This window comes from Scyliorhinus canicula, chromosome 2, assembly GCF_902713615.1.
Source record: "Scyliorhinus canicula chromosome 2, sScyCan1.1, whole genome shotgun sequence".
In the NCBI taxonomy this organism is placed as follows: domain Eukaryota; kingdom Metazoa; phylum Chordata; class Chondrichthyes; order Carcharhiniformes; family Scyliorhinidae; genus Scyliorhinus; species Scyliorhinus canicula.
In genome coordinates this window covers 175,891,090-175,915,656 of record NC_052147.1, presented here as the reverse complement: position 1 = coordinate 175,915,656, position 24,567 = coordinate 175,891,090, and the positions used below count along the sequence as shown (strand labels likewise).

General features: G+C 49.4%; 1 protein-coding gene across 4 annotated transcripts in view; it reads right to left on the bottom strand.

Moving 5' to 3' along the window:
* LOC119961788 (E3 ubiquitin-protein ligase HECW2-like) overlaps positions 1-24,567 on the bottom strand; it is a 514,237-nt gene that overhangs the window by 203,914 nt on the left and 285,756 nt on the right. For all 4 annotated transcript variants that reach the window (XM_038789112.1, XM_038789113.1, XM_038789110.1 and 1 more), the window contains exons 6-7: positions 15,509-15,678; positions 15,238-15,380 (exon numbers count right to left, since the gene is read on the bottom strand). In XM_038789112.1, the coding sequence (XP_038645040.1) occupies positions 15,238-15,380; positions 15,509-15,678 (313 nt within the window). The remainder of the gene's footprint in view (positions 1-15,237; positions 15,381-15,508; positions 15,679-24,567) is intronic.

Genomic DNA, 24,567 nt, shown 5'->3' with positions numbered 1-24,567 from the left:
CGGTTGTTGGCAAAATTCTAGAATCCATCGTTAAGGATGAGATTTCTAAATTCTTGGAAGTGCAGGGTCGGATTAGGACAAGTCAGCATGGATTTAGTAAGGGGAGGTCGTGCCTGACAAACCTGTTAGAGTTCTTTGAAGAGATAACAAATAGGTTAGACCAAGGAGAGCCAATGGATGTTATCTATCTTGACTTCCAAAAGGCCTTTGACAAGGTGTCTCACGGGAGACTGCTGAGTTAAATAAGGGCCCATGGTATTCGAGGCAAGGTACTAACATGGATTGACGATTGGCTGTCAGACAGAAGGCAGAGAGTTGGGATAAAAGGTTCTTTTTCGGAATGGCAACCGGTGACAAGTGGTGTCCCGCAGGGTTCAGTGTTGGGGCCACAGCTGTTCTCTTTATATATTAACGATCTAGATGACGGGACTGGGGGCATTCTGGCCAAGTTTGCCGATGATACAAAGATAGGCGGAGGGGCAGGTAGTATTGAGGAGGTGGGGAGGCTGCAGAAAGATTTAGACAGTTTAGGAGAATGGTCCAAGAAGTGGCTGATGAAATTCAACGTGGGCAAGTGCGAGGTCTTGCACTTTGGAAAAAAGAATAGAGGCATGGACTATTTTCTAAACGGTGACAAAATTCATAATGCTAAAGTGCAAAGGGACTTGGGAGTCCTAGTCCAGGATTCTCTAAGGTAAACTTGCAGGTTGAGTCCGTAATTAAGAAAGCAAATGTAATGTTGTCATTTATCTCAAGAGGCTTGGAATATAAAAGCAGGGATGTATTTCTGAGGCTTTATAAAGCACTAGTTAGGCCCCATTTAGAATACTGTGAGCAATTTTGGGCCCCATACCTCAGGAAGGACATACTGGCACTGGAGCGGGTCCAGCGGAGATTCACACGGATGATCCCAGGAATGGTAGGCCTAACATACGATGAACATCTGAGGATTGTGGGATTATATTCATTGGAGTTTAGGAGGTTGAGGGGAGATCTAATAGAAACGTACAAGATAATGAATGGCTTGGATAGGATGGACGTAGGGAAGTTGTTTCCATTAGCAGGGGAGACTAGGACGCGGGGGGCACAGCCTTAGAATAAAAGGGAGTCACTTTAGAACAGAGATGAGGAGAAATTTCTTCAGCCAGAGAGTGGTAGGTCTGTGGAATTCATTGCCACAGAGGGCGGTGGAGGCCGGGACATTGAGTGTCTTTAAGACAGAAATTGATAAATTCTTGATTTCTCGAGGAATTAAGGGCTATGGGGAGAGAGCGGGTAAATGGAGTTGAAATCAACCATGATTGAATGGTGGAGTGGACTCGATGGGCCGAATGGCCTTACTTCCACTCCTATGTCTTATGGTCTTATGGGATGGGACGGGGGGGAGGCCGAGCATTCTGGGACGTCCCGTGATTGAGTTAATGGGACGGGCCACGAAACCTCCTCCTCCCTCGGGGAGCCCAGTGGCCCCCGGGCCTCACTGTGGGACAGAGGTGCGAGCGGGGAGGTGCTCCGTTGCGCCACTGACACCTGGCACTGCCAGTCCTGGAGGCCTGCAACGGTCTCCACCAGGATCCAAAGGTTTGCAGAGACGGAGTCCAGGGAGTTAGTCATTCCCGCCAGGGACTGTGTGATCCCAACCTGTGAGTGCACGACGCCATCCAGCACTTGTGTCAGGCGGTTGATGCTCTCCGCGACTGACTGCTGGGACTGTGCCATCGACTGCTGTGACTGTGCCTTGGCGTGCTGCGATTGGGCCATGACCTACTGAGACTTGGCCAAGGCCCGCAGCGCGCCGGCAATGTCATGTTGGCTCTAGCGCATTGCTGCCTGTGAGAGGACAACCATGTCCAGGGCCGAGGATGACGCGTGCACATTAAGCCCAACGCCTTGCATAACCTGACCCAATTCCTCCACCGCGGATGCCACCCGTGCGGTGTCGGCCTGGGTTGGTGCCATGAGCGGCACCACTCCCTGCTCGTGGACGCGGTTCGACTCCTCTAACAGCGTCTGCAGAGTCTGGAAGACAGCCCTCGTCCCGTCATTGTTTCCCTGGGTTTCTTGATGCATCGGCTGTGCGGGTGGGTTGAGAAACTCCAGGAACTCGGAAAACGTCTGGGAGCCAGCTGGATGCTGGGCCTGGCCTGCCCTCCACCAGCCCGAGCCCTCGGCTGCTCCGACCTCCACCTGCTGTACCTGCTCAGCTATGATGTGCGACCCAGACTGTGACCCAGGAGCCTCATCACTAAATAGCCCAACCGGGGTGTGTGTCTCTGGGATGGTGGATGGTGTGGGAGATAGCTGTGCCGCAAGCTCGAAGTCGTCTTGGGTGCATGCCTCCTCTATTTCATCAGCCCACTGAGAGGCCGCAGGACATTCGCGGGCCATTTCTCTCTCTCCCTCTCTCGCGGCCCTCTGGGCGTCCTGCTCCACAGATTCAGTTGGGGAGGATGGGACTCCCCGCTGATCGGGCACCCTCTGTCGTGCGGCCCTGGGTGCGGTGGGGGCAGATGCCTGTGTCCGCCTGGAGGCAGACGGCCCTGGTCGTACGGCATCACGTCCTAGGGAAGAGAATGAAACGGGTTATTTAGAGACACTCGGCGGGCGCTGGACGGTCCCAGTGGGCAGAGTGTGAAGGGACAGAGGATGGGGGAGGTGTCCCAGTGGGCAGCGTGTGAAGGGACAGAGGATGGGGGAGGTGTCCAAGTGGGCAGAGTGTGAAGGGACAGAGGTTGGGGGGGGGGGGGGGGGGGGGGGGTGTCCAGTGGGCAGGGTGTGAAGGGACAGAGGATGGGGGCGGGGTGGGGTGTCCAGTGGGCAGGGTGTGAAGGGACAGAGGATTCGGGGGATCCCAGTGGGCAGAGTGTGAAGGGACAGAGGATGGGGGAGGGGGGGTGTGTTTGTCATGCAGGGTTGTCTCACTTGGTGCAGCTCCGCCAACCTCGCATTGCGCGACCTCCCGGGTGGCAGATCCCCCAACAAGGTCCCGTGCCCTCTGCTCGAACGTGGTGAGGGGGTGTAGAATGGGCGAACCCCCTCCCGTCTTGTTCAGCTCACGGGTGTTGTGAGCTGTCTTATCCTGTTGGGGGAGGGGGCATAGGTAGATCATTACAATACGGCAGGTATCAGCAGTCCGTTCAGCTACTGGCACAGTTTGGGGGTCAAGTTGTAACAAGACCATTGCATCTCTCCAGGGGGTCAGAGCGCTGGGTCTGTGACTACTTAGTGAACCACCCTCCACTCACTCTGCCCCAATCCCCCTCCACCCCCCGTGCCAGGGGGGGAGGTGGGTGATTAAGTAAAGGGGGGGGGGGAGGGATGGTTGTGACCCGGGGGCACTCTCTTGGCACTTACCCTGGCAGCCCTGGTGAGGTCGTGCAGCTTTTTGCGGCACTGCTCCCCAGAGCGAGGGGTCTGCCCCACAGCACTCACGGCAGCAGCCACCTCTCGCCAGGCCTGGCGCACCATGCTTGCAGGGTGGCGATGCCCTCTTCTCGGGCAGATGATGCCCCTCCTCTGCTCCACCTGATCGAGGAGCGTTTCTATGTCGGCCTCAGCAAACCTCGGTGCTGCCCTCCGTGGCTCCGACATGTTTCCCGTCCCGTTCCTGTGCTCGCCCGCGCCTTTTTACGACGTCGGGCGGCGTCACGTGGGCGTGTTCGTGACATCGCAGCATTCCGACATCATCTGGTACGTAATTGCCGCGGCCCCGTTCCTAGCCCATTTCCCGGGCGTGAATACCTCGGGAACTGGGCCCTGTTTTCACGGCCGACTTCGCGATTTTCCGCGGGTGCGGAGAATCGCGCCCTGTGTGTCTGAGGATAAGGTCAATGTTAGAGACATTCTCGGACTTGCTCGGACAGTGTGATTCTGCCTCCACCTAACCCCCCATACCTAACAGCTCACTACCACCCATCCATCCCCTACCCCGCTGCCCACCTCCTCACCCAAACACACCCTAATCTTTCAACCCCCTTCGCTCAATCCCAACTCCCAACATCCACATCTGTTGCTTCACAGCTCCAGGGTCCTAGGTTCGATTCCCGGCTTGGATCACTGTCTGTGTGGAGTCTGCATGTTCTCACTGTGTCTGCGTGGGTTTCCTCCGGCTGCTCCGGTTTCCTCCCACAAGTCCTGAAAGATGTGCTGTTGGTAATTTGGACATTCTGAAATCTCCCTCTGTGTACCTGAACAGGTGCCGGAATGTGGCGACTAGGGGCTTTTCACAGTTAACTACATTGCAGTGTAAATGTAAGCCTACTTGTGACAATAAAGACTATTATAAAAAATATATATTTTGACCTCACAAGTCCTATTTTAAAATGTGACATAAATATCTGATCCCATTTATCTCGGTATAAAAAACCGAGTGCAATTCAATAAACGGCTATCCAAATATGAATTCCTTATTAAATAGCTCTGCAATATACACGATAGCCTATTTATCACTGTCCAAATTCAAAATTTATGAAAATTAGAACCTGTTACTTATCACAAACTCATAGCAGCAATCAAAAGTTTTGGAAAGAATAGAAATTTTTAAAAGAACCCTTAAGAACCTTAAAGAAAACTCACAATAACACTGCAGAAATGGTGGACCTTAAAGGGTTTTTTTCCCCCTTAATTTGAGGGCTTCCCTGGCTAGGCCAGCATTTATTGCCACCTGATGGGATCTATCCCAGGTTACTGAGGGAAGCGAGGGTCGAAATAGCTGGGGCTTTAACAGATATCTTTGCAGCATCCTTGAGAACGGGTGAGGTCCCGGAGGACTGGAGAATTGCTAATGTCCCTTTGTTTAAGAAGGGTAGCAGGGATAATCCAGGGAATTATAGACCCGTGAGCTTGACGTCAGTGGTAGGCAAACTGTTGGAGAAGATACTGAGGGATAGGATCTATTCACATCTGGAAGAAAATAGACTTATCAGTGATAGGCAGCATGGTTTTGTGCAGGGAAGGTCATGTCTTACAAACCTAATAGAATTCTTTGAGGAAGTGACAAAGTTAATTGATGAGGGAAGGGCTGTAGATGTCATATACATGGACTTTAGTAAGGCGTTTGATAAGGTTTCCCATGGCAGGTTGATGGAAAAAGTGAAGTTGTATGGGGTTCAGGGTGTACTAGCTAGATGGATAAAGAACTAGCTGGGCAACAGGAGACAGAGAGTAGTGGGGGAAGGGACTGTCTCAAAATGGAGAAGGGTGACTAGTGGTGTTCCACAGGGATTCGTGCTCGGACCACTGTTATTTGTGATCTACATAAATGACCTGGAGGAAGGTATAGGTGGTCTGATTACCAAGTTTGCAGATGATACTAAGATTGGTGGAGTTGCAGATAGCGAGGAGGACTGTCAGAGAATACAACAAAATATAGATAGATTGGAGAGTCGGGCAGAGAAATGGCAGATGGAGTTCAATCCAGACAAATGCGAGGTGATGCATTTTGGAAGATCAAATTCAAGAGCGGACTACATGGTCAATGGAAGGGTCTTGGGGAAAATCGATGTACAGAGAGATCTGGGAGTTCAGGTCCATTGTACCCTGAAGGTGGCAACGCAGGTGGATAGAGTGGTCAAGAAGGCATACAGCATGCTTGCCTTCATCGGAAGGGGTATTGAGTACAAGAGTTGACAGGTCATGTTACAGTTGTATAGGACTTTGGTTCGGCCACATTTGGAATACTGCGTGCAGTTCTGGTCGCCACATTACCAGAAGGATGTGGATGCTTTGGAGAGGGTGCAGAGGAGGTTCACCAGGATGTTGCCTGGTATGGAGGGTGCTAGCTATGAAGAAAGGTTGAGTAGATTAGGATTGTTTTCATTGGAAAGACGGAGGTTGAGGGGGGACCTGATTGAGGTCTACAAAATTATGAGAGGTATGGACAGGGTTGATAGCAACAAGCTTTTTCCAAGAGTGGGGTTGTCAGTTACAAGGGGTCACGATTTCAAGGTGAGAGGGGGAAAGTTTAAGGGAGATGTGCGTGGAAAGTTTTTTACGCAGAGGGTGGTGGGTGCCTGGAACGCTTTAACAGCGGAGGTGGTAAAGGCGGGCACGATAGCATCATTTAAGATGCATTTAGACAGATATATGAACCGGCGGGGAACAGAGAGAAGTAGACCTTGGAAAATAGGAGACAGGTTTAGATAAAGGATCTGGATCCGCGCAGGCTTGAAGGCCGAAGGGCCTGTTCCTGTGCTGTAATTTTCTTTGTTCTTTGTATCCCTAGTTGCCCTTGAGAACTTGATTGTGAGCTGCCTTCTTGAGCCACTGCCATCCCCAAGGTGTAAGTACACCTACAGTGCTATTAGGGAGGGATTTCTAGGATTTTGACCCAGTGACAGTGAAAGAACGGCGATATATTTCCAAATCACGATGGATAGAGGCTTGGAGGAGAACCGGCAGGTGATGGAGTTGCCAGATACCTGCTGCCCTTGTTCTCATAGATGGCAGTGGTTGTGGGTTTGAGAGATGGTCTGAATTCCTGCAGTGCATCTTGCAGATGGTACACACTGCTACTACTGTTCGTCGGCATGGTAGAGGGAGTGAATAATTGTGGATGGGGTGCCAATCAAACAGGTTGCTTTGTCCTACATGATGTCAAGTTTCTTCAGTTATGTTGGAGCTGCACTCTTCAGGCAAGTGGAGAATATTCCATCACACTCCTGACTTGTGTCTTGTAGATAGTGGACCGGCTTTAGGGAGTCAGGACACGAGTTACTCACTGCAGGATTCATACACCCCAACTTTCTCTTGTAGCCACAATATTTATCAGGATTGTCTAGTTAGGTTTCTGGTCAATAGTAACCCCTCCAGAATGTAAATTGTGGAGAATTCAGTCAATCTAATGCCATTGGGCTGGATTCTCCGCACCCCAACGCCAAAATCACGTCCGTTGCTGGGGCGGAGAATCCATTTCCGTGCACGGAATCGGGATCGGCACCGGTTCCCCTGATTCTCTGGGCCCCGAAAAGAGGCGTACTCTCCAAGTATCCCCTACCTCTGGCCATTGCTGGAGGCCCGCCCCGCTATTCTCCGTCCCCGACCGGCCAAAGTCCCGACAGCATGGGTCTAACATGGTCCCAGCCGTTCGGCACACACATGTAGTGACTGCGGACTCAGTCCGCAACCGCCATGGTCAGGGGCGGGCCGATCGGAGGGCAGGGGTGGCCTCATACAGGGACCGGCAATTTTTGGGCGAGCGGTCGATGTCAGGCACATGGCCGATCTGCAGCTCTATTTGGGAGGTCCAGCTCCGGGGTCTGAGTCCGCCATGGAGCACGACACAACCACTGGAGGCCGCCGCCGGGCGCATACGCGGCCTCTGCTCCGGAGGTGCGGGGACTTGTATCTACAGCTAAAACTGCTAGATTCATGACCAGTCCCTGCTCGCCCCCTGCAGGGCTATGAATATGGGGCCTTTTCACACCAGTTTTTCTGGCGTGAAAGGCCACTGTTTTTACGACGGCGTGGGGACATGAAAATGAAATGAAAATCGCTTATTGTCACGAGTAGGCTTCAATGAAGTTACTGTGAAAAGCCCCTAGTCGCCACATTCCGGCGCCTGTCCGGGAAGGCTGGTACGGGAATCGAACCGTGCTGCTGGCCCGCTTGGTCTGCTTTAAAAGCCAGCGATTTAGCTGAGTGAGCTAAACCAGCCCCTGGGACATAGTGCCAAAAATAGAGAATCCAGCCCATTGAGTGTTAAGGAGCGGTAATTGGATTATATTTTGTTGGAAATGGTCATTGCCTGGCACTTGTGGGGTGCAAATATTACTTTTCACCTCCGAGCCCAAGCTGGAAATTGTCCAGGTCTTCCTACATTTGGACATGGACTGCTTCACTATCTGAGAAATCGCAAAGGAACCTGAACATTGTGCACTCGTCAATGATGAAAGGAAGGTCATTGATGAAGCAGCTGAAGATGGTTGGGCCTTGGACAGTAGCCAGTGGAACTCCTGCAGTGATACCCTGGAGCTGAGATGATTGACCTCTAATAACCACAGCCATATTCCTTTGTGCTCAGTATGATTTCAACCAGTGGAGAGTTTTCTCCTCATTTCCCAATTAGCTCCAATTTTGTTCGGGCTCCCTGGTGCCACACTTGGTGAAATGCTGCCTTGATGTCAATGGTAGTCACTCTCACCTCACCTCTGGAGTTCAGTCTTTTGTCCATTTTTGAACCAAGGCTGTAATAAGGATAGGAGCTGAATGGCTCTGGTGGAACCCAAATTGAATGTTAGTGAGCAGGTTATTGCTAAGTGAATGCCACTTGATAGCAATATTGATGACTCCTTCCTTCGCTTTACTGATGATCAAGAGTAGACTGATGGAAGAGTAATTTGCTGACTGAATTTGTCCTGTTTCTTGTGTACAGGACTTACCTGGGCAATTTTCCACATTGCCAGGTAGAAGCCAGTGTTCTAGCTGTACTGGTATAGCAAGGCTAGCTGCATGGCAAGTTCTGGAGCATAAGCCTTCAGTACTAAAATGGTGAGGGGCGCATAGCCTTTGCAGTATCCAGTGCCTTTCGCCATTTCTTGACATCATGTGGAATGAATCGAATTGGCTGAAGACTGACATCTGTGATGCTGGGGGTCTCCAGAGAAGGTCGAGATGGATAATCCACTTGGCACTTCTAGCTAAAGATTGTATCAAATGCTTCAATCTTAACTTTCGCATTGCGGTGTTGTGCTCCTCCATCATTGAGGATGTGGATATTTATGGAGCGTCCTCCTCCAGTGAGTCATTTAATTGTCCACCACCATTCAAGTTGGTGAAGAAGAGGTCAAGTATGCTTTCCCCTCTTGTCGGTTCCCTCTCCACCTGCCGCAGTCCCAGTCTAGTTGGTCTGTCAGTAGTGGTGCTACCAAGCCACTCTTGGTGATGGACAGCTCTGTCAGTAGTGGTGCTACCAAACCACTCTTGGTGATGGACAGCTTGGTCAGTGGTGGTGCTACCAAGCCACTCTTGGTGATGGACAGCTCGGTCAGTAGTGGTGCTACCAAACCACTCTTGGTGATGGACATTGTAGTCCCCACCCAGAGTACATTCTGCACCCCTGTCAGCCTCGGTGCTTCCTCCAAGTGAAGTTCAACATGGAGGAGTACCGATTCATCAGCTATGTATGGAAATCAGCAGGAGGTTCCCTTGCCCATGCTTGATCTGGTGCCATGAGGCTTCATGGAGGTCAGAGTCGACATTGAGGACTTCCAGGACAACTCCCTTTTGATATACCTCCGAGCCACCACCTCTGCTTGGTCCTCCTGCCGGTGGAACAGGACATACACAAGGATAATGATGGTGGTGTCTGAGACATTGTCTGTAAGGTATGATTCCATGAAAATGACTATATCAGACTGTTTATTGACTAGTCTATAATCAATTCTCCCAATTTCGTTACAAGCCCCCAGAGGACTTTGCAGGATCGACAGGGCTGAGTCTGCGGTGCCGAGGTCGATGCCGGGTGCTCCGTCCGGTTTCACTCCTTTGAGACCTTTCAGTGGTTTGACACAACTGAGTGGCCATTTCAGAGAGTATTTAAGAGTCAACGACATCGCTGTGTGTCTGGAGTCACATGTCGCCCACACTAGGTAAAGATAGATTTCCTTCCATTAATGAACCAGATGGGTTTTAATGACAGTTGACAATCGTTTCATGGTCATCATTAGACTTTTAATTCCTAAATTATTGAATTCAATTTTGAACCCAGGTCCCCACAGCATTACACTGTGTCTGTGGATCATTAGTGACAATACCACTACACCACAGGACAACTAGCTCAGTGACAATACCACAATGTCACTGTCTCCCCATAATGGTGACATCAAAATAGGATGTGGCCTTATCTTCTCCTTGCTGGTTCTCCTCTGAGATCCCTGTGACTATAGCCCACTCCTGCAGCCAGGACAGGGCGATTCAGCGGCAAAAAAGGCAAGTGATCACTTTCAACTGCAGCCAGCAATTGGGAGATCTGGGCCAATGGAAGAGCACAAAGGTAGGTGTTGAGAAGGTTGGGAAAGGAAACAAAGTGCTGGATTTTCATCCTAGTGCCAGGCATTTGGAGATGGAGAATTTCTCGGCTCAGTACCCCCACCTCAGCAGAAGGTGCCTGCCAAAGTAGGATTTTCAATCAGGTGCGGACAGGTGGTCACTGGGGTTGAGCCTGCCGACCCCAAAAAGTGTTTGGAGACAACCACAGGGGCTGTCGGGTGCAGAGGCGGGTTGGTTAAATGGTCCACCTCGGTGCTCGGGTTCAGCTGTTTCAAAGGTCTAATGTCTGAGCTCTCATCAATGCTTTGTTACGCATTCTTGGCTGAGAGCCCAAGCATCCATTAATCTATTGAAACAGATGTGCCCAAGGGAAACATTAATAGTGCAAAGAATGTAGGAATTTCAGATATATTGTATTGTACATATTTGGTGCAGTAAGGGTTAAAAGCCTGGGTTAGTGTGTGTGCATGACTGCTGCAGTAGTGTTTTTATAAATCCTGGTTTGCAAGACTGCAAGGCTTTTTGGAGCCAGAAGTGCAGTTAAAGCATCGTAAACATTTGGGCTAATGGAATTTAATTTAGATTAAGATGGCTCCCTGCGGAGAAAGGTAATCAGCGACATTGAACGGAATTCTCCAACCCCCCCCCCCGCCGGGTCGGAGCATCGGCGTGGCGCCCTGACACCGGGGCGGAATTTGGCGCCGGCCTGGTCGGCACCGCGCCAGTCAGGGTATGCACCGACTCTCCGGCCCGGACCGATTCTTCAGGCCGGACGGGCCGAGCGGCCGGCAACAAAAAGCCGAGTCCCGCCGGCGCCGTTCTAACATCCTCTGAGTCGGCGGGACTTCGGCGTTGAAGGGTCCGGGCGCGGCCTTTGAGGGGGGAGGGGGGATCCGAACCAAGGGGAGGGGGCTCCGTAGTGGCCTGGCTCGTGATCGGGGCCCACCGATCGGCAGGCCGGCCTCTCTGACCCCCGACCTCCTTTCCTCCGCATTGGCTCCTGGATCCTTGCGCCATTTGGCATTGGGGCCGCCACGGGGAAGAAGGCCATTGCACATGCGCTAGTTGGCGTTGGCCCAACTGCACATGCGCGGACCCCACGGCACCAGGTTCAGGCCGGGATCGGAAGCTGGGTCGGCGGAGGCTGCCCCAGCGCCGTCCTAGCCCCCTGTGGGCTGCAGAATGGGGTCTCGGAACAGGCACTGACGCGGAGTAAAACACACCCGTTTATACTCCGGCGTCGGCACTTAGCCACCCGTTGGGAGAATCCCGCCCAAAGTGTTCAGTTTAGAAAGATGATGAAGTTAATGGGAGGAGCCAAGGATTGAAGCAGCAGGTGCTAAGGTTCAGAGTTAGTCTATGGGTGGACTGAAAAACAGTTTCTAGAGAAATACTACCAGAGATTCTGCATTGTTCTGACAGGGTAGAGGTCTATCTTTTCAAACTGACTCAAAAGACATCTCTTTACAGCAGGTATTCCCGAGTCTGCAAACTATATTTAAAAGTGGATTGTGACCTGAGAAAGTTCTGTTGTTTGAGTGGAAGTAAAGATAGAAGTTAAGCATTATTGTGTCACTGTATTGATCAGCATTGTTTAAGTGGTAACCGTGAGCTATTTTCTTGTGTGATGTTAAAGATATTTTAATACTTTAGTAATAAAGTTTGGTTTAATTTACCATATCCCTATTTTGCGTCAAATCACTGCTGGAGTGAGCTATCCATTTCTCACGGTCGTACAAAATAAAAATAAAATATTGGGGTTTCTGCCCTCTATCCTACTGACTGTTGGGGTCTGGTCCAGGATTGTAATAAAATTGGGGCTCGTTCAGGATTTAAAAGTTTAATTCTTTGTTTGGTTTGGGATTATTGAACTGAAAGACAGTGAATGCATGTGCAACGCGTGTGTTCTTTCAGGATGGGACAGTTTAAATAGGTTGTGACTGGAAATAGCTCTTTCAGTTGCAAAAATCTTCTTGGGTGTAGAAGAGATCACTCAGGCTATCACTAAAACAACATCTTTGGGTTTGGTGGACAAGCTGCAGTTAGCTTTCTCGGAAGGCGTGAGGAACATGGAGAGAATAGGATGTGGCATTTACATTTGCCAGAGACACAGTCTGAATCATAATTAGCTCGAGTTCAATTGTAAATGAAGCCATTAGAGATGCAGGAAAAAGGAAAGGAGAGTGGCTATGGCAGATGAGAAAGAAAAGGAGAGATTAGCAATGGCAGAAGAAAAGGAAAAAGAGAGAGAGAGAGCAGAAAAGGAAAGAGAGAGGTCTTTGCAAAAGGAAATGGAAAGGAAGAAGCTTGAGATCAAAATGGAAAGATCGGCAAAGGAAGAAAGGGGTTAGGAAAGGAAAGAATTTGACCAGTGGAAACTGTTGCAGTAATGGCGGATGATTTTGAAATAGTTCGCAAACTAAAGTCTGTTTTTCAGCATCAATTTGAATCTGTAAAGTTTGGAAACTGCAGAAATGAGAAATTCACAGGTAGTCAAGGCAAAGGATGCCCTGTTTGAGATATTAGGGAAAGTTTGTCTCAGGTTAAATATGAAACCTATGATAGCGGAAGAGAGATAATAAAACATAAATGTTTCATTGCAATAAAGTCGGACATATGGGGCGGGATTCTCTCAGCCCAGGGCCGGGCCGGAGAAGCTCCGCGACCGGGCCACGCAGAGCGGAGAATCGGCACCATTGGTGCCAGTGTGGTTGGCGCAGCGCCGGGTGCGAGCTGCTCTATGCGGTCGGCCTGCCGATTCTCGGTCTGGGATGGGCCGAGCGGCCATAGTGCAAACGCTGACTCCAGTTGGCGCTGTCCACACCTGCTCGCAGACAGCGGGAACTCTGCGTGGAAGGGTCAGGTGGTGGCCTGTGGGGGGGGGGGGGGGGGGGAGAGGAGGCTGCCCCTGTCTATACTGCTCTCTAGCTTCCAGACAGGCAGCTCTTTTCTTGGGGGTGGGGGTGGGGGGGGGGGGGGGTTGGGGGGGCCTATGTGAGTGTGGGGGAGGGGGGTTCTTTTGGTCAGGGGTTCCTTTGAGGGGCTCCCTTTGGTCAGGGGATCTTCTGTAGGGGGTCAGCCTATTGCAGGGGTTCCATGTGGTATCTCCCTATTACTGGGTCCCTGGGAGGTCCCACTATTACAGGGGTCCCTGTGAGGGATTCCCTTTGATCTGAGGATCCCTGGGAGCAGGAGTTCCCCCATTACAGGGGTGCCTGGGGGGGTTCTCCCTATTACAGGATTTGCGATGTGGAGGGGGGGCAGGTGGCCGACTGTAGAATCTTACTGATGGGCCACCTGCTCAAAATGGCAGCCCAATAGCTGAACTTCCAGAAAGCCCCCCCCCTGGTAATCCCTCTTATTCCAAGCCATGTATAAATTTGCTTGGCAAGGAAGGCTGAATTGCTTGCTGGTTTGTGCTCCCAGAGGGTCATAAACTAGAATTCCGCCCCATATTTCTATGTCTTCGTGAAATCACTCCCGGAACGAGGTACCCTTTCTGCACAGTCTTACAAAATTAAACTAAAATATTGGGGTTTCTGTCCAGTATCCAAGTCACTGTTGGGGTCTGGTCCAGGATTGTAAGACTTGATTGACAGCGTTTTCTCCAGTATCTATTCTGTCAACCAACAAATGCTTATTTGCATAAGATAAAGAGATGTTAAATGCTTGTAGTTTCTGCTACTGAAACTTTGAAGGTCTGGAGGATTGACTTCTCTAGGGCTATAGTAAAAACACTTTTTTTAACAAAGTAGAAAGTTATAAATGAATGACTTTTATTTAAAGCTTTCCCATACATGCTATTGTTATTAAAGGGTTTATTGGTTCTATACAAAGCCTATGGGCATTCAAATGCCACAGGTTGGCTTGGAGGATATGAGGGGCCATTGGGAGTAGTTGGAGGAGCATGGATTGACGAGAAGGATATCAGGGGCCATGGAAAATATGAGACCCCATGCGGGGGTAGGTGAAGGATTTCGCGACACTTCTAAGGGTCCTTGAAAGGTTGGCTCTGCTCCACGCAAATTGTGGCGGACTAGGAGATAGCATCATCATGAGGTGACTAGGTCAGAAGTGTGACTTGCACCAACCCGCACCTTCTCCTGTGCTGATGAAAACTGTGGTCTACGGGAATGAGGCCAGGAATCCCGGAATCGGATCCCATAGAATTCATAAAATCCCTACACTGCAGAAGGAGACCAGTAGGCTCATCAAGCGACACCGACCCTCCAAATGAGCACTCTACCTGGGCCTTATGCCCCCGCCCTAACTCCGCACATTGATCATGGCCAATCCACCTAACCTGCACATCTTTGGACTGTGGGAGGAAACCGGAGCACCTGGAGGGAACCCATGCAGACATGAGGAGAACATGTAATCACCCAAAGCAGGATGCATAGTCCCTGGCACTAGACGCAGCAGTACTAACCACTGTGCCAGTGTGCCATCAACATTTCCAAAGGTCCGTGGAGTCTCCCCAGCTTCACGAAAATCCAGCCCACCAGATTGATCTCATTGGGTAGGGGTTAGGTAGTGCAGTCGTTATGTTACAAAACGAGTAGCTCAACATCTGAACTGATAACCCAATGTCAGTTCAAATTCCACCATAACCGGTCGAGAATTGGAGTTCAAATCTATAAGATCTGGAAATGAAAGACTGATAATTCAGTAAAAGTCATTATGAAGCTCCAGTGAAAAAAGTGATTTAACTTCTCAATCCCCTCTTCATTACTAACCCCTTGATCCTGGAAACAACCTTGTGAATTTACATTACACACTTTCCATTATTTAAATAATTTCTCTATAACTGATTGCCTAAAACATCAGTCTCTCCAGATCATGGTCACCCATCTATCATGCTTATTTCTAGACTGGGAAGCCAAGTCATCAGAGACATAGGCAAAACAAGGAAGAGAGATGGAAACAAGACCAAAGGAAACACAACCTATTAAAAAAACCAAGAAACAGATTGTTGTCAAAATAAAAGTAAACAAACAAAATTAATCTGCATGGTTTAAAATTTTCTAATGTTTCCTCCTCATTTCCGAGATGGCTGACCAGGAAGTACAACAGCACTCCCACATCTATAATAAATCATTGAATTTAGCTTTTACAAGTGACAATGCGGCACTGACATTATCTATCAGGCATATCATAAAACATTTTTCAAACATACCATCGAAAAAGTGATAATGAAACCAACATTAGACCTAACAGGGAAGTTTTTTGTGAAATTCAATAATATATTACCCTATCGCATGTCTCTCCAACAGACGCTGTACTGTTATGGTTAGTTTGCCCAGGAAGCGCTTTATGATAGGACGACTCTTGGCAAACTTGTCTTTGACATCAATTTCAAGTACATCGGTGAGCAGGGCTACAAAAGAATATTTCTGTCAAATAGAAAAAAAATGTATCACGTCAATCCCATTTAACAGTCCCAGTAATGCTTGGTTTTGTCACTGTTCATTTCCTTCAGGAACTATCTGCTCTGTGTCAATGATAAAGCAGAATTGTTTACCTCTCCTTGCCAAATAGGGTTTGTTGTGTTTGCCACAATTGTTGACCTCTTCTCTTGTCCATGATGAGCAAAAGTGGGGAAAGAGCTTTTCTTCCCAGGCTGAATGGACATCTTTAAATATGGATCTGGATTGAAAAACATTCCCTTCTTGAGCCCTACGGCTCTGATATCTGTTTGAAAGAAAAGGATCAGAAAGTTACATTCATAGTTACAATGTTAGATCCTGCAGTGGTCATATGCCCCCTTGATCCAGGTCTCTCACTCCTGGATACGGTGATATGTGCTAGTCGCTTGGGGCAGAGCAAACTAATGCACTAGCAGAAGTATTTTATCAGATGCTTTCCATTTATAAATTTACGTTGTGTGCAATGTTCAAAATATTTTTTTTCAAATTTCAATTGTTGCTCTGCACAATTGCACTACTCTGTGTGTCCAGGTTGCACAAATTATCTTTAGCTCATTTAAACAAACTCCATTGCCATTGCTGTCAGATGATGCTTGCCGGACTTTAGAAAGAGCTACACATTATTCCAATACCATTGTCATAATTCCCAGGACTTTTTGTTGATTCCCATTCATTCAAGTGGTGTTCAATATTGAGGAGTACTGATTCACCAGCTGAGGGAGGAGAATACTGGAACAGCTTGGCTAGGGGCAGAACAAGTTCTGGAGCACAAATCCTCAGGACTATTGCCAGGGAATTGTCAGGACCCATAGCCTTTGCAGCATCCAGTGCCTTCAGCCATTTCTTGCTATCACGTGAAGTGAATCGAATTGGCTGAAGACTGATATCTGTGATGCTGGAGACTTCTGGAGAAGGCCAAGATGGATCATCCACTTGGCACTTCTGGCTAAAGATTGTTGTGAATGCTTCAACCTTGTCTTTTGTGCAGATATGCTGGGTTTTCCATCTTTGGGCATGGGGATATTTATGTAGCCCCCTCCTCCTGTCAGTTGCTTAATTGCCCACCACCATTCACAGCTGAATGTGGCAGGACTGCAGAGCTTAGACCTGACCCATTGGTTATGGAATCACTTAGCCCAGTCTATTACTTGTTGCTGATGCTATTTGGCACGCAAGTAGTCCTGTACTGTAGCTTCACCTGGTTGACACCTCATTTTTGGGTGTTCCTGGTGTTGCTCTTGACGTGCTCTCCTACATTCTTCATTGAACAAGAGTTGATCATCTGGCTTGGTGGTAATGATAGACTAGGGATGTGCCAGGCCATGAAATTACAGATTAGGATTGAGTAAAATTCTGCTGCTGCTGGTGACCCACAGCGCCTCATGGATGCCTAGTCTTAAGTTGCTAGATCTGTTTGGTCTATCCCATTTAGCACAGTGGCAGTGCCTCACAACACAATGGAGGGTACCTCAATGTAAAGATGGGACTTTGTCTCCACAAGGTCTGTGGGGTGGTCACTCCTACTGATACTATCATGGGCGGATGCATCTGCAACAGGCAGAGTGGTGAGGATGAGGTTAAGTACATTTTTTCCTCTTGGTGATTCTCTCACTACCTACTGCAGTCCCAGTCTAGGAGATAGGACCTTTAGGACGTGGTCAGCTTGGTCTGTGCTGATGTGATAGAAATCAGATTTTGTGGTTAGCTATAGATAAGATATAGAAGGTTTAATGAAGAAATCCTGGTTGGAAAATCCTTTAATCCTTTAACTAAATCAAAATATATTAACCATGAGAGTGAGGAAAAAGCTGACTAGCTGTGAACTGATCAGATAAAACACACCATTCTCACATGTTGCAAGTTGTTTGAAGACTGCTAGCGAGTGCAAGGCCAAATAGCAGAAAAGACCCTTTGTGTTATGGAGAACTGGACTGGCATTCCAGTTCTGTTTCGATGGTAACGGCTAGTCAGCCTATAGTGGTAATTTCTTGTGGGAAATGTGTTTCACTCAGACCATCATGGAAAATTACCACAAATCGTTGTCTCTTAAATTTGAGACAAACACTTTGGTCGAATTAAGTGAATTATAAATTAGTTAAAAGCAATCACAGCTGTAAAGAGGACAAAACTTTAAAGTTAGTAATCTCCTTAAAAGTCCAGTTGTTGGGATGAGAAAACGCCCTTTTTCTATTCCGGAATCATTCTTACCTAATCTCTGAAACCTATTCTCTTGCTTACTTCTGCTAAAGCCATTTTTCTTTTGTTTAAATCACTCAGTCATTTTTAAAAGTGTGTATTTGATTTGAAGAATTACCGAGTTGTATTTTAGAACTCAACCACTGTATTTTCTAAAGACAATCAATCTGACTAGCTTGTTGCAGGGTTAGTTGGAACTTCCTAAATTTTGGATTGAAAAATTGACTTTCTCAGTAGACACTAAAGCTGACAAACAAAGTTTCAAATAACTTTACCAAGAAACGCAGTCTGGAATCTCTATTATTTGGGAACTAAGAAGGGATAACGCAGATTCAGGGTTCCGAATTGACACAGAGCTATATAAATAAATATATTTAAATATATATATATATATATATATAAATAATATATAAATAAACTACTGAAGCCACTCTTAGCGAGGGACATTGAAGCGCCCCACCCAGATTACATTTTGCGCCCTTGTCACTCTCAGTGCTTCCTCCAAGTGGTGTTCACCATTGAGGAGTACTGATTCACCAGCTGAGGGACGACAGTACATTGTAATCAGCAGAAGGTTTCCTTGCCCATGTTTGACCTGGTGCAATGAGACTTCTTGGGGTCCAGATTCAATGCTGAGGACTCCCAAGAGCAATTTTCTGCCTACCATATATAACACTGTGCTGCCACCTCTGCTGTGTCTGTCCTGATGGTGAGATAGGATGTACCCAGGAATAGTAAAGGTGGTATCTGAGACATTATCTGTAAGATATGATTCTGTGAGCGATACTATGTCAGGCTGGTCAGGCTGTTGCTTGACTAATCTGTGAGAAAGCTCTCCCAATTTTAGCACAAGCCACCAGATATTATTAAGGTGGACTTTGCAGGGTCGGCTGGTCTGGGGTTTCCATTTTCAGTGCCTAGGCTAATGCCGGATGGTCCATCTGGTTTTATTCCTTTGTGTTTTCTTTGTAGCGACTGAATACCAATAAGCATCTTGCTAGGCCATTTATGAGTCAACCACATTTCTGTGGGCCTGGAGTCACATGTAGGCCAAACCAGGTAAGGACAGCAGGTTTCCATCCCTAAAGGACATTAGTGAACCAGTTGGAGTTTTTTTCATCAATTGACAATGGTTACATGGTCATTAGACTTTTAATTCCAAATGTTTTATTGAGTTTAAATTCCACCATCTGCCATGGTTGGATTCAACGGCAGGTCTCCAGGGTCCCTTGGGTCTCTGGATTACTAGTCCAGCGACAATGCCACTGTGCCACTGTCTTCCCTTCATTATTATTTTATTGTGTGGTTGTACGGGAATTATGACACAAGCAACAACTTCAACAGTTCATTAGACAGGATTGCTCTCATGCCATGCTCGTAGCCTCACGGGAGTAACCTCCAGCACCCTCCCCCACATCACCTATCACTACCAGTGCACAGGTCATCAGACAAATATGTGAATGGATGCACATTCTACAAGTATAACAGTGCATAGAACTTTTCTGTGCTTTAGAATTCCCAGCCGCACAGGCATTATAGAAGGCAGCTAACTGCCTAACAAGTTTTGGGTCTAGATCAAACATCACTTGATCACGTACGCACTACGCACTGCCTCATCTCAATTATCACCTCATGCTCACTAATTGCATTTTGCACTTGCAAACTTCAATGATAAAACGTGCAGGATGCTGCAAGATTCTTCCATGCTTTAGGCCACTGACAGTGGTAACAAGTAACATAATGCTCTTCCAGGTACGGCAGCACAGTGGTTAGCACTGTTGCTTCACAGCGCCAGGGACCTGGGTTCAATTCTCAGCTTGGGCTACTGTCTGTGCAGAATCTGCACGTTTCCCCCCTGTGTCTGTATGGATTTCCTCTGGGCGCTCCGGTTTCCTCCCACAAGTCCCGAAAGACGTGCTTGTTAGGTGAATTGGAATTCTGAATTCTCCCTAAGTGTACCAGAACAGGCGCCAGAACATGGCGACTTGGGGATTTTCATAGTAACTTCATTGCAGTGTTGATGTAAGCGTACTTGTGGCAATAATAAAGATTATTGAATGTCTTATGAATACACTAGACACAGTTCAGCCCAGGCGCCATCATCTGTCAAACAGGAAAACAACTCAGCTCACAGCAAGATATCTGCTTCACCAGCTGTCAAACAAGGGTCAGAGGACATTGTTAGTCTGTCATATGCCCATAAACTGTGCTTTGGTACACCTACTGACCTTTCATGCTCATCTGTCACTTCCCTGACCACCGTTCCCCTCCATACTGCCTTTCTAAAAGCTGAAAATTTATTTGAAGTATTTTTCAGTTTCTAAAATGAATGAACATTTGATGTTCTCATATGCAGCATTTCTCCGCAATTCAGAACATTAGCCTTTGATGGACAGCATTCCCAGACAATGGCACAATTTTTGGGGACCGTTTTGCTCCCTTCACAAAGGAACAGTAACACACAGGTTATTTCAATGATATCCAAGAGCTGGGCTTCCAATATGCAGCAAACCACAATATAGTGAGCCCATCTCCCCACTCATATGATGCACACAGGTATCCTCACAAGGCAGTCCCGACAACCTTTTAAGCTAGGATACAAAATTGGCTTCATATGTCAACCATCTCCAATTTTATTCTGTATATGTCATATTTTGTCCAACCATGTTTTCATTTCTGTGTTTCAATTCAGATGTAGGAACTACCTATGTTGAATGTTTTAAAGAAACAAAGCATGGTAGGGCGGTGCAGTGTTGGAATATTTTGGATCACAGATTGATGGGACATCGATTAAGGGCTGTGGCCTCTGCAATGCTGATCTTGGTCGTATTTTGTGAAGAGGCAATGAACAAAATGACATTTACAATTTCCCACCGGATGGAAAAGTTACTCCAAAGTATTCCACGAGGTTTCCCTTGCACACCATACAGCTTTGTCTGTTCCATCTATTGCTTCTTCCACACACATATAGGGAAATGTGACCAGAAAATAATTTGATCAATAAGTGAATGTAACCACACTGTATTTGTTTTGCACTGGAAACTTTTAAATACTTGGATTACTAATAATGCATGTACAGTACATGTGCATTTACATTGCACATTCACTGAAATCCTGACTTCTGTCAATGATAGAATGGTGACTTATGTCAACTTTGTAAGCATCTAATACATTGCGCAGGATGCTCTGTCAGCCGACTTCAGAATCGCAAAATGTGATTGGGCATAGAATCGGTTTTGACGCCAAAATCGTGGCAGGCGCTGGTTTAACGCCAAATCACAATTCTCTGGTGCCTCGACAGCGGCACCAATGCGTTCCAATCCACACTTACAATAAACACCACTGGCATACCATTAGCGGGCTGATCCGGTATTCTCCAGGGCCTCCACAATTCTCCTCCTTCACTGGGGGGAATTCCTGACAGCGAGGTTCACTTGTGCTTTTAAAAATCGAGAAACAGGCGCCGTGGCTGATGAGCGAGAGAGAGAGCATAGGACATGGAGAGGTGCGACCGTGGGTGGCCGGTCCTGACACTGATCAGGCTCGCTGAGGTGGAGGACACCCTGGCAGGGAAGGGCGTGGGGGTGGGGGCAAATGGGCCTGAGGGCTGCATTGGTACCCTTCACGGGATTGGGGCGATGTCCAGGCATGGACTGCCATTGCCGTGACCTGCAAGGCAGCCATCATGCTGTGCACCCCACTGACCACCGGCCTTGGCCCCTGGTTCTGTAGACTGAAGTCGGCCACTACGCCCACCCCCACCCTCCACCCCCGCACAGTCCACCATATTGCTACCATCCCCAAACCGGCCGCCACCCACCAGCAGGGCATCATGCGGCCTGCCTAAGGGCAACACCCCTAAACGGGGTGCCGGACGGTGGCCACGGAGTATGTCGATGGCAAGGGCAGTGCCAGCTGACAGTGCTCCTTGCAGCAGGAACGGGCACCAAGGCCAGAGGTCCCCACGGTACCAGACGCCAACGGGGCTATGGGTGCCCAAATTGTTGGGGGGGGGGGGGGGTTGGACATGTGGGAGTAGAGTCCGCAGTGCCAACCGGGACCACAGTGTAGTCCGGTGGACGTGGTTGGGCTCAGGGGTACGCACCATGCTAACATGTCGGCCTTTCACCCCCTGCAGACAGGGTGGGGGGGGGGGGGGGGGGGGGGGAGGCACACCTGCTCCTGTGGCCATCAAGCTAATGGTCACCCTGAACCTCTATGCAACGGGGTCCTTCCAGGTGCCGAGTGGAGACCTGTCTGGGAGCTCACAGAGATCAGTGCACAGGTGTATCTGTGCCAACACAGAGGCCGTATATACCCAGTCAGCATAATGCATCCATTTCAATGTGGACCGTGCCCACCAGGATGCCCGGGCAGTGGGGTCCACTGCCATCGCCGAGATGCCCATGTCCAAGGGATGATCGAGGGGATGCATGTTGCCCCACGAGGACTTGCAGATGACAGGCCACTCTTCACAAACCGAAAGGGTGACGGAGGGAAAGGAGTTCCACTCAATGAACTTGAAGCTGGTGTGTGACCATCAGATGCGCATCATCCACGTCTGCATCAAATACCCGGGCAGTGTGCACAACGCCTTCATCCTGGCACACTTGACAGTTCGTAGCCTGTTCGAGGTGCACCCCTGGCTGGAGGTGTCTACCTCCTGAGCGACAGGGCGTATCCGCTGCGGGCATGACTGATGACATCTATCCAGAGGCCACAGACTGATGTGTGCACCCGCTACAACAACGGCCATGTCACGACCAGGGGCGTGATCGAACTGCGCTTCGACATCCTGAAGATGCAATTCAGGTGTCTGGACCGCTCTGGAGGGGCCTTCGGAGGGTCGCCCGCATCGTGCTGGTCTGCTGCATCCTCCATAACATCCGACTGTGTCTGTAGCTAGTCGGCCAGCACCTGGGTAATGCCAGCACTACTCTCAGCCATGGCCCGCTGTGACTGAGCCATGCTGCAATGTTTAGGTGGCCCTGGCACATGGCTGCCTGTGAGAGGATAGTCCTGTCCTGGGCTTCAGCCACTGCCTGCACAAAGTGCCCCAGGCCTTGAACATGCTGATCCAACTCTCGCCCCCAAGGCCTCTACCATGGATGCCACCCATGTGGTGTTGGCCTGGGTGACATGGATGGCCAGTACCACTTCCTGTTCCTGCACGTGATTGGACTCCTCCATCTGCACCTGCAGGTACTGGATGCTCACTGAGAACCCCTCGTGTAGGCCCTGGCTCTGCGACTGCAGCTTCACGATCGATGAGATCGTCCATTCATGAAGCCCGAAACCCATCCCGACAGAAGCTATTCCCTGGTGTCAGCCTGCCCTCCGAACTTCCGCCCCCTCGGGAGTTCCTACCTCCACCTGCTGTATGGGAGCATGCGTGTGTTGCGCAGCAGAAAATTCCCCAGGAGCCTCTTCATTAAAGTCGCGGGTGTCGTGGAAGTCATGAGGGTATGTTGGGGAGGAGGTTTGGGAGGGGGAATAGGTGGTAGTGGAGCGGAGATGTGGGAGTGGTGTGGAATGAGGGTGGTGTGTGGGGGTAAGGGTGACACATGTGTCACGGTGAAACGCAACTCAGCGGGGTCTCACTTCCTCGCCGGATGCCAACTTCCACCCCGGCGACTGCCCTTTCCTCGGGACCGCCGACCACATCCAGGGCCTGCTGCTCGGTCACGGTGAGAGGCCGCAGGTCCGGCGCTCCCCCTCCTGTCTTCTCCCACTCCCAGCGGTTATGGGTGACCTTCTCCTGGGGTTGGATAACAGAAAACGACAGTGTCAGGCAGTCCGACACGTGCAGCCCAGGGGGTGGGTAGTTGGTGGCTTCAGTGGCCAGGGCATGCAGCCAGGGAAGCCGGTATGGCGTTGTAATGTGGTGCAGGGTGTGGGTTCAGCCGTCCTCCGGGGGATGTTGGGGGGGGCTTGGGGTGTATGCAGGGCAGAGGTTGGTGCCAAGGGCATAGTGCTGCCTACTCACCCTGGCTGCCCTGAGGAAGTCGAGGAGATTCTTCCGGCACTGCTGGTCGGTCCCGACAGTGTTGCTGATGGCACCAAAGGCCTCTGATACCTGCACCCAGGCAAGGCGAACGGCGGCAGCTGGCAGCCTCTTTCCCTGCCGGGATACAGGGTTGCCCGCCTCTTCTCCACATTGTCCAACAGGGTCTGGAGCTCGGCGTTCACAAAATCAGGTGCCGCTTTCCTCACTGCCATCTTGTTGGCTGGGATGATATGTGCGAAGAATGAAGTGTGTATAAAAGGCTGCAGCTTGTCAGCCTCCTGAGTGTCAATCACAAATCTGGCGACTCCTGCACCATTTCCATTGGAGTTGATTGTGTTCCATGTGGCGCCGTGCTAGTCCCTTAACGGTCATTGAATTTGTCCAGGTGTGATGTACCATCAATTGAACGCGAGACGAGTTGCTGAACAAAAGTATGGCTCTAATATACGAGATGTTAAGCCCTGCGGTCGATTACAGTAGAAGGACGACCACCGGGAGTACTGGGTATTTATACTCAGCCTCTCGACCAATCGGGGAGCCGTCACACGATTGGTCTCAACCAACCGGTCGAGAGGCACATGACCGACCAGGGCCAATGGTAAGCCGGTGTTCTGCACCAATGGCAGGCAGCTATGCTAATCATACCACCACATTCACCCCTTGCGGAGAAAGAAGCCCTGGGGGGGGGGGGGAAGGGGGGGTGACAACGAGAGCTGGGGGGTGGGGGGAGAGAACTGGTGGTATGAGTAGTAAGGAGAAAAAAAAATGTATCCTTGGCTTCCCACTGGCCCAGACATTTAGCAACAGTGCATAGTGTCCATACAAGGTCCATGGTGGTGTTGAAGTTAAATGGACTCGATCAGCCTTTTCGTTGCCCGTGACGTCCTGGCAGACCGCCGCAGGGGAGTTGGTGACGTTGGTTCAGCCGATGGTGGTGGTTCAGCTGATGTC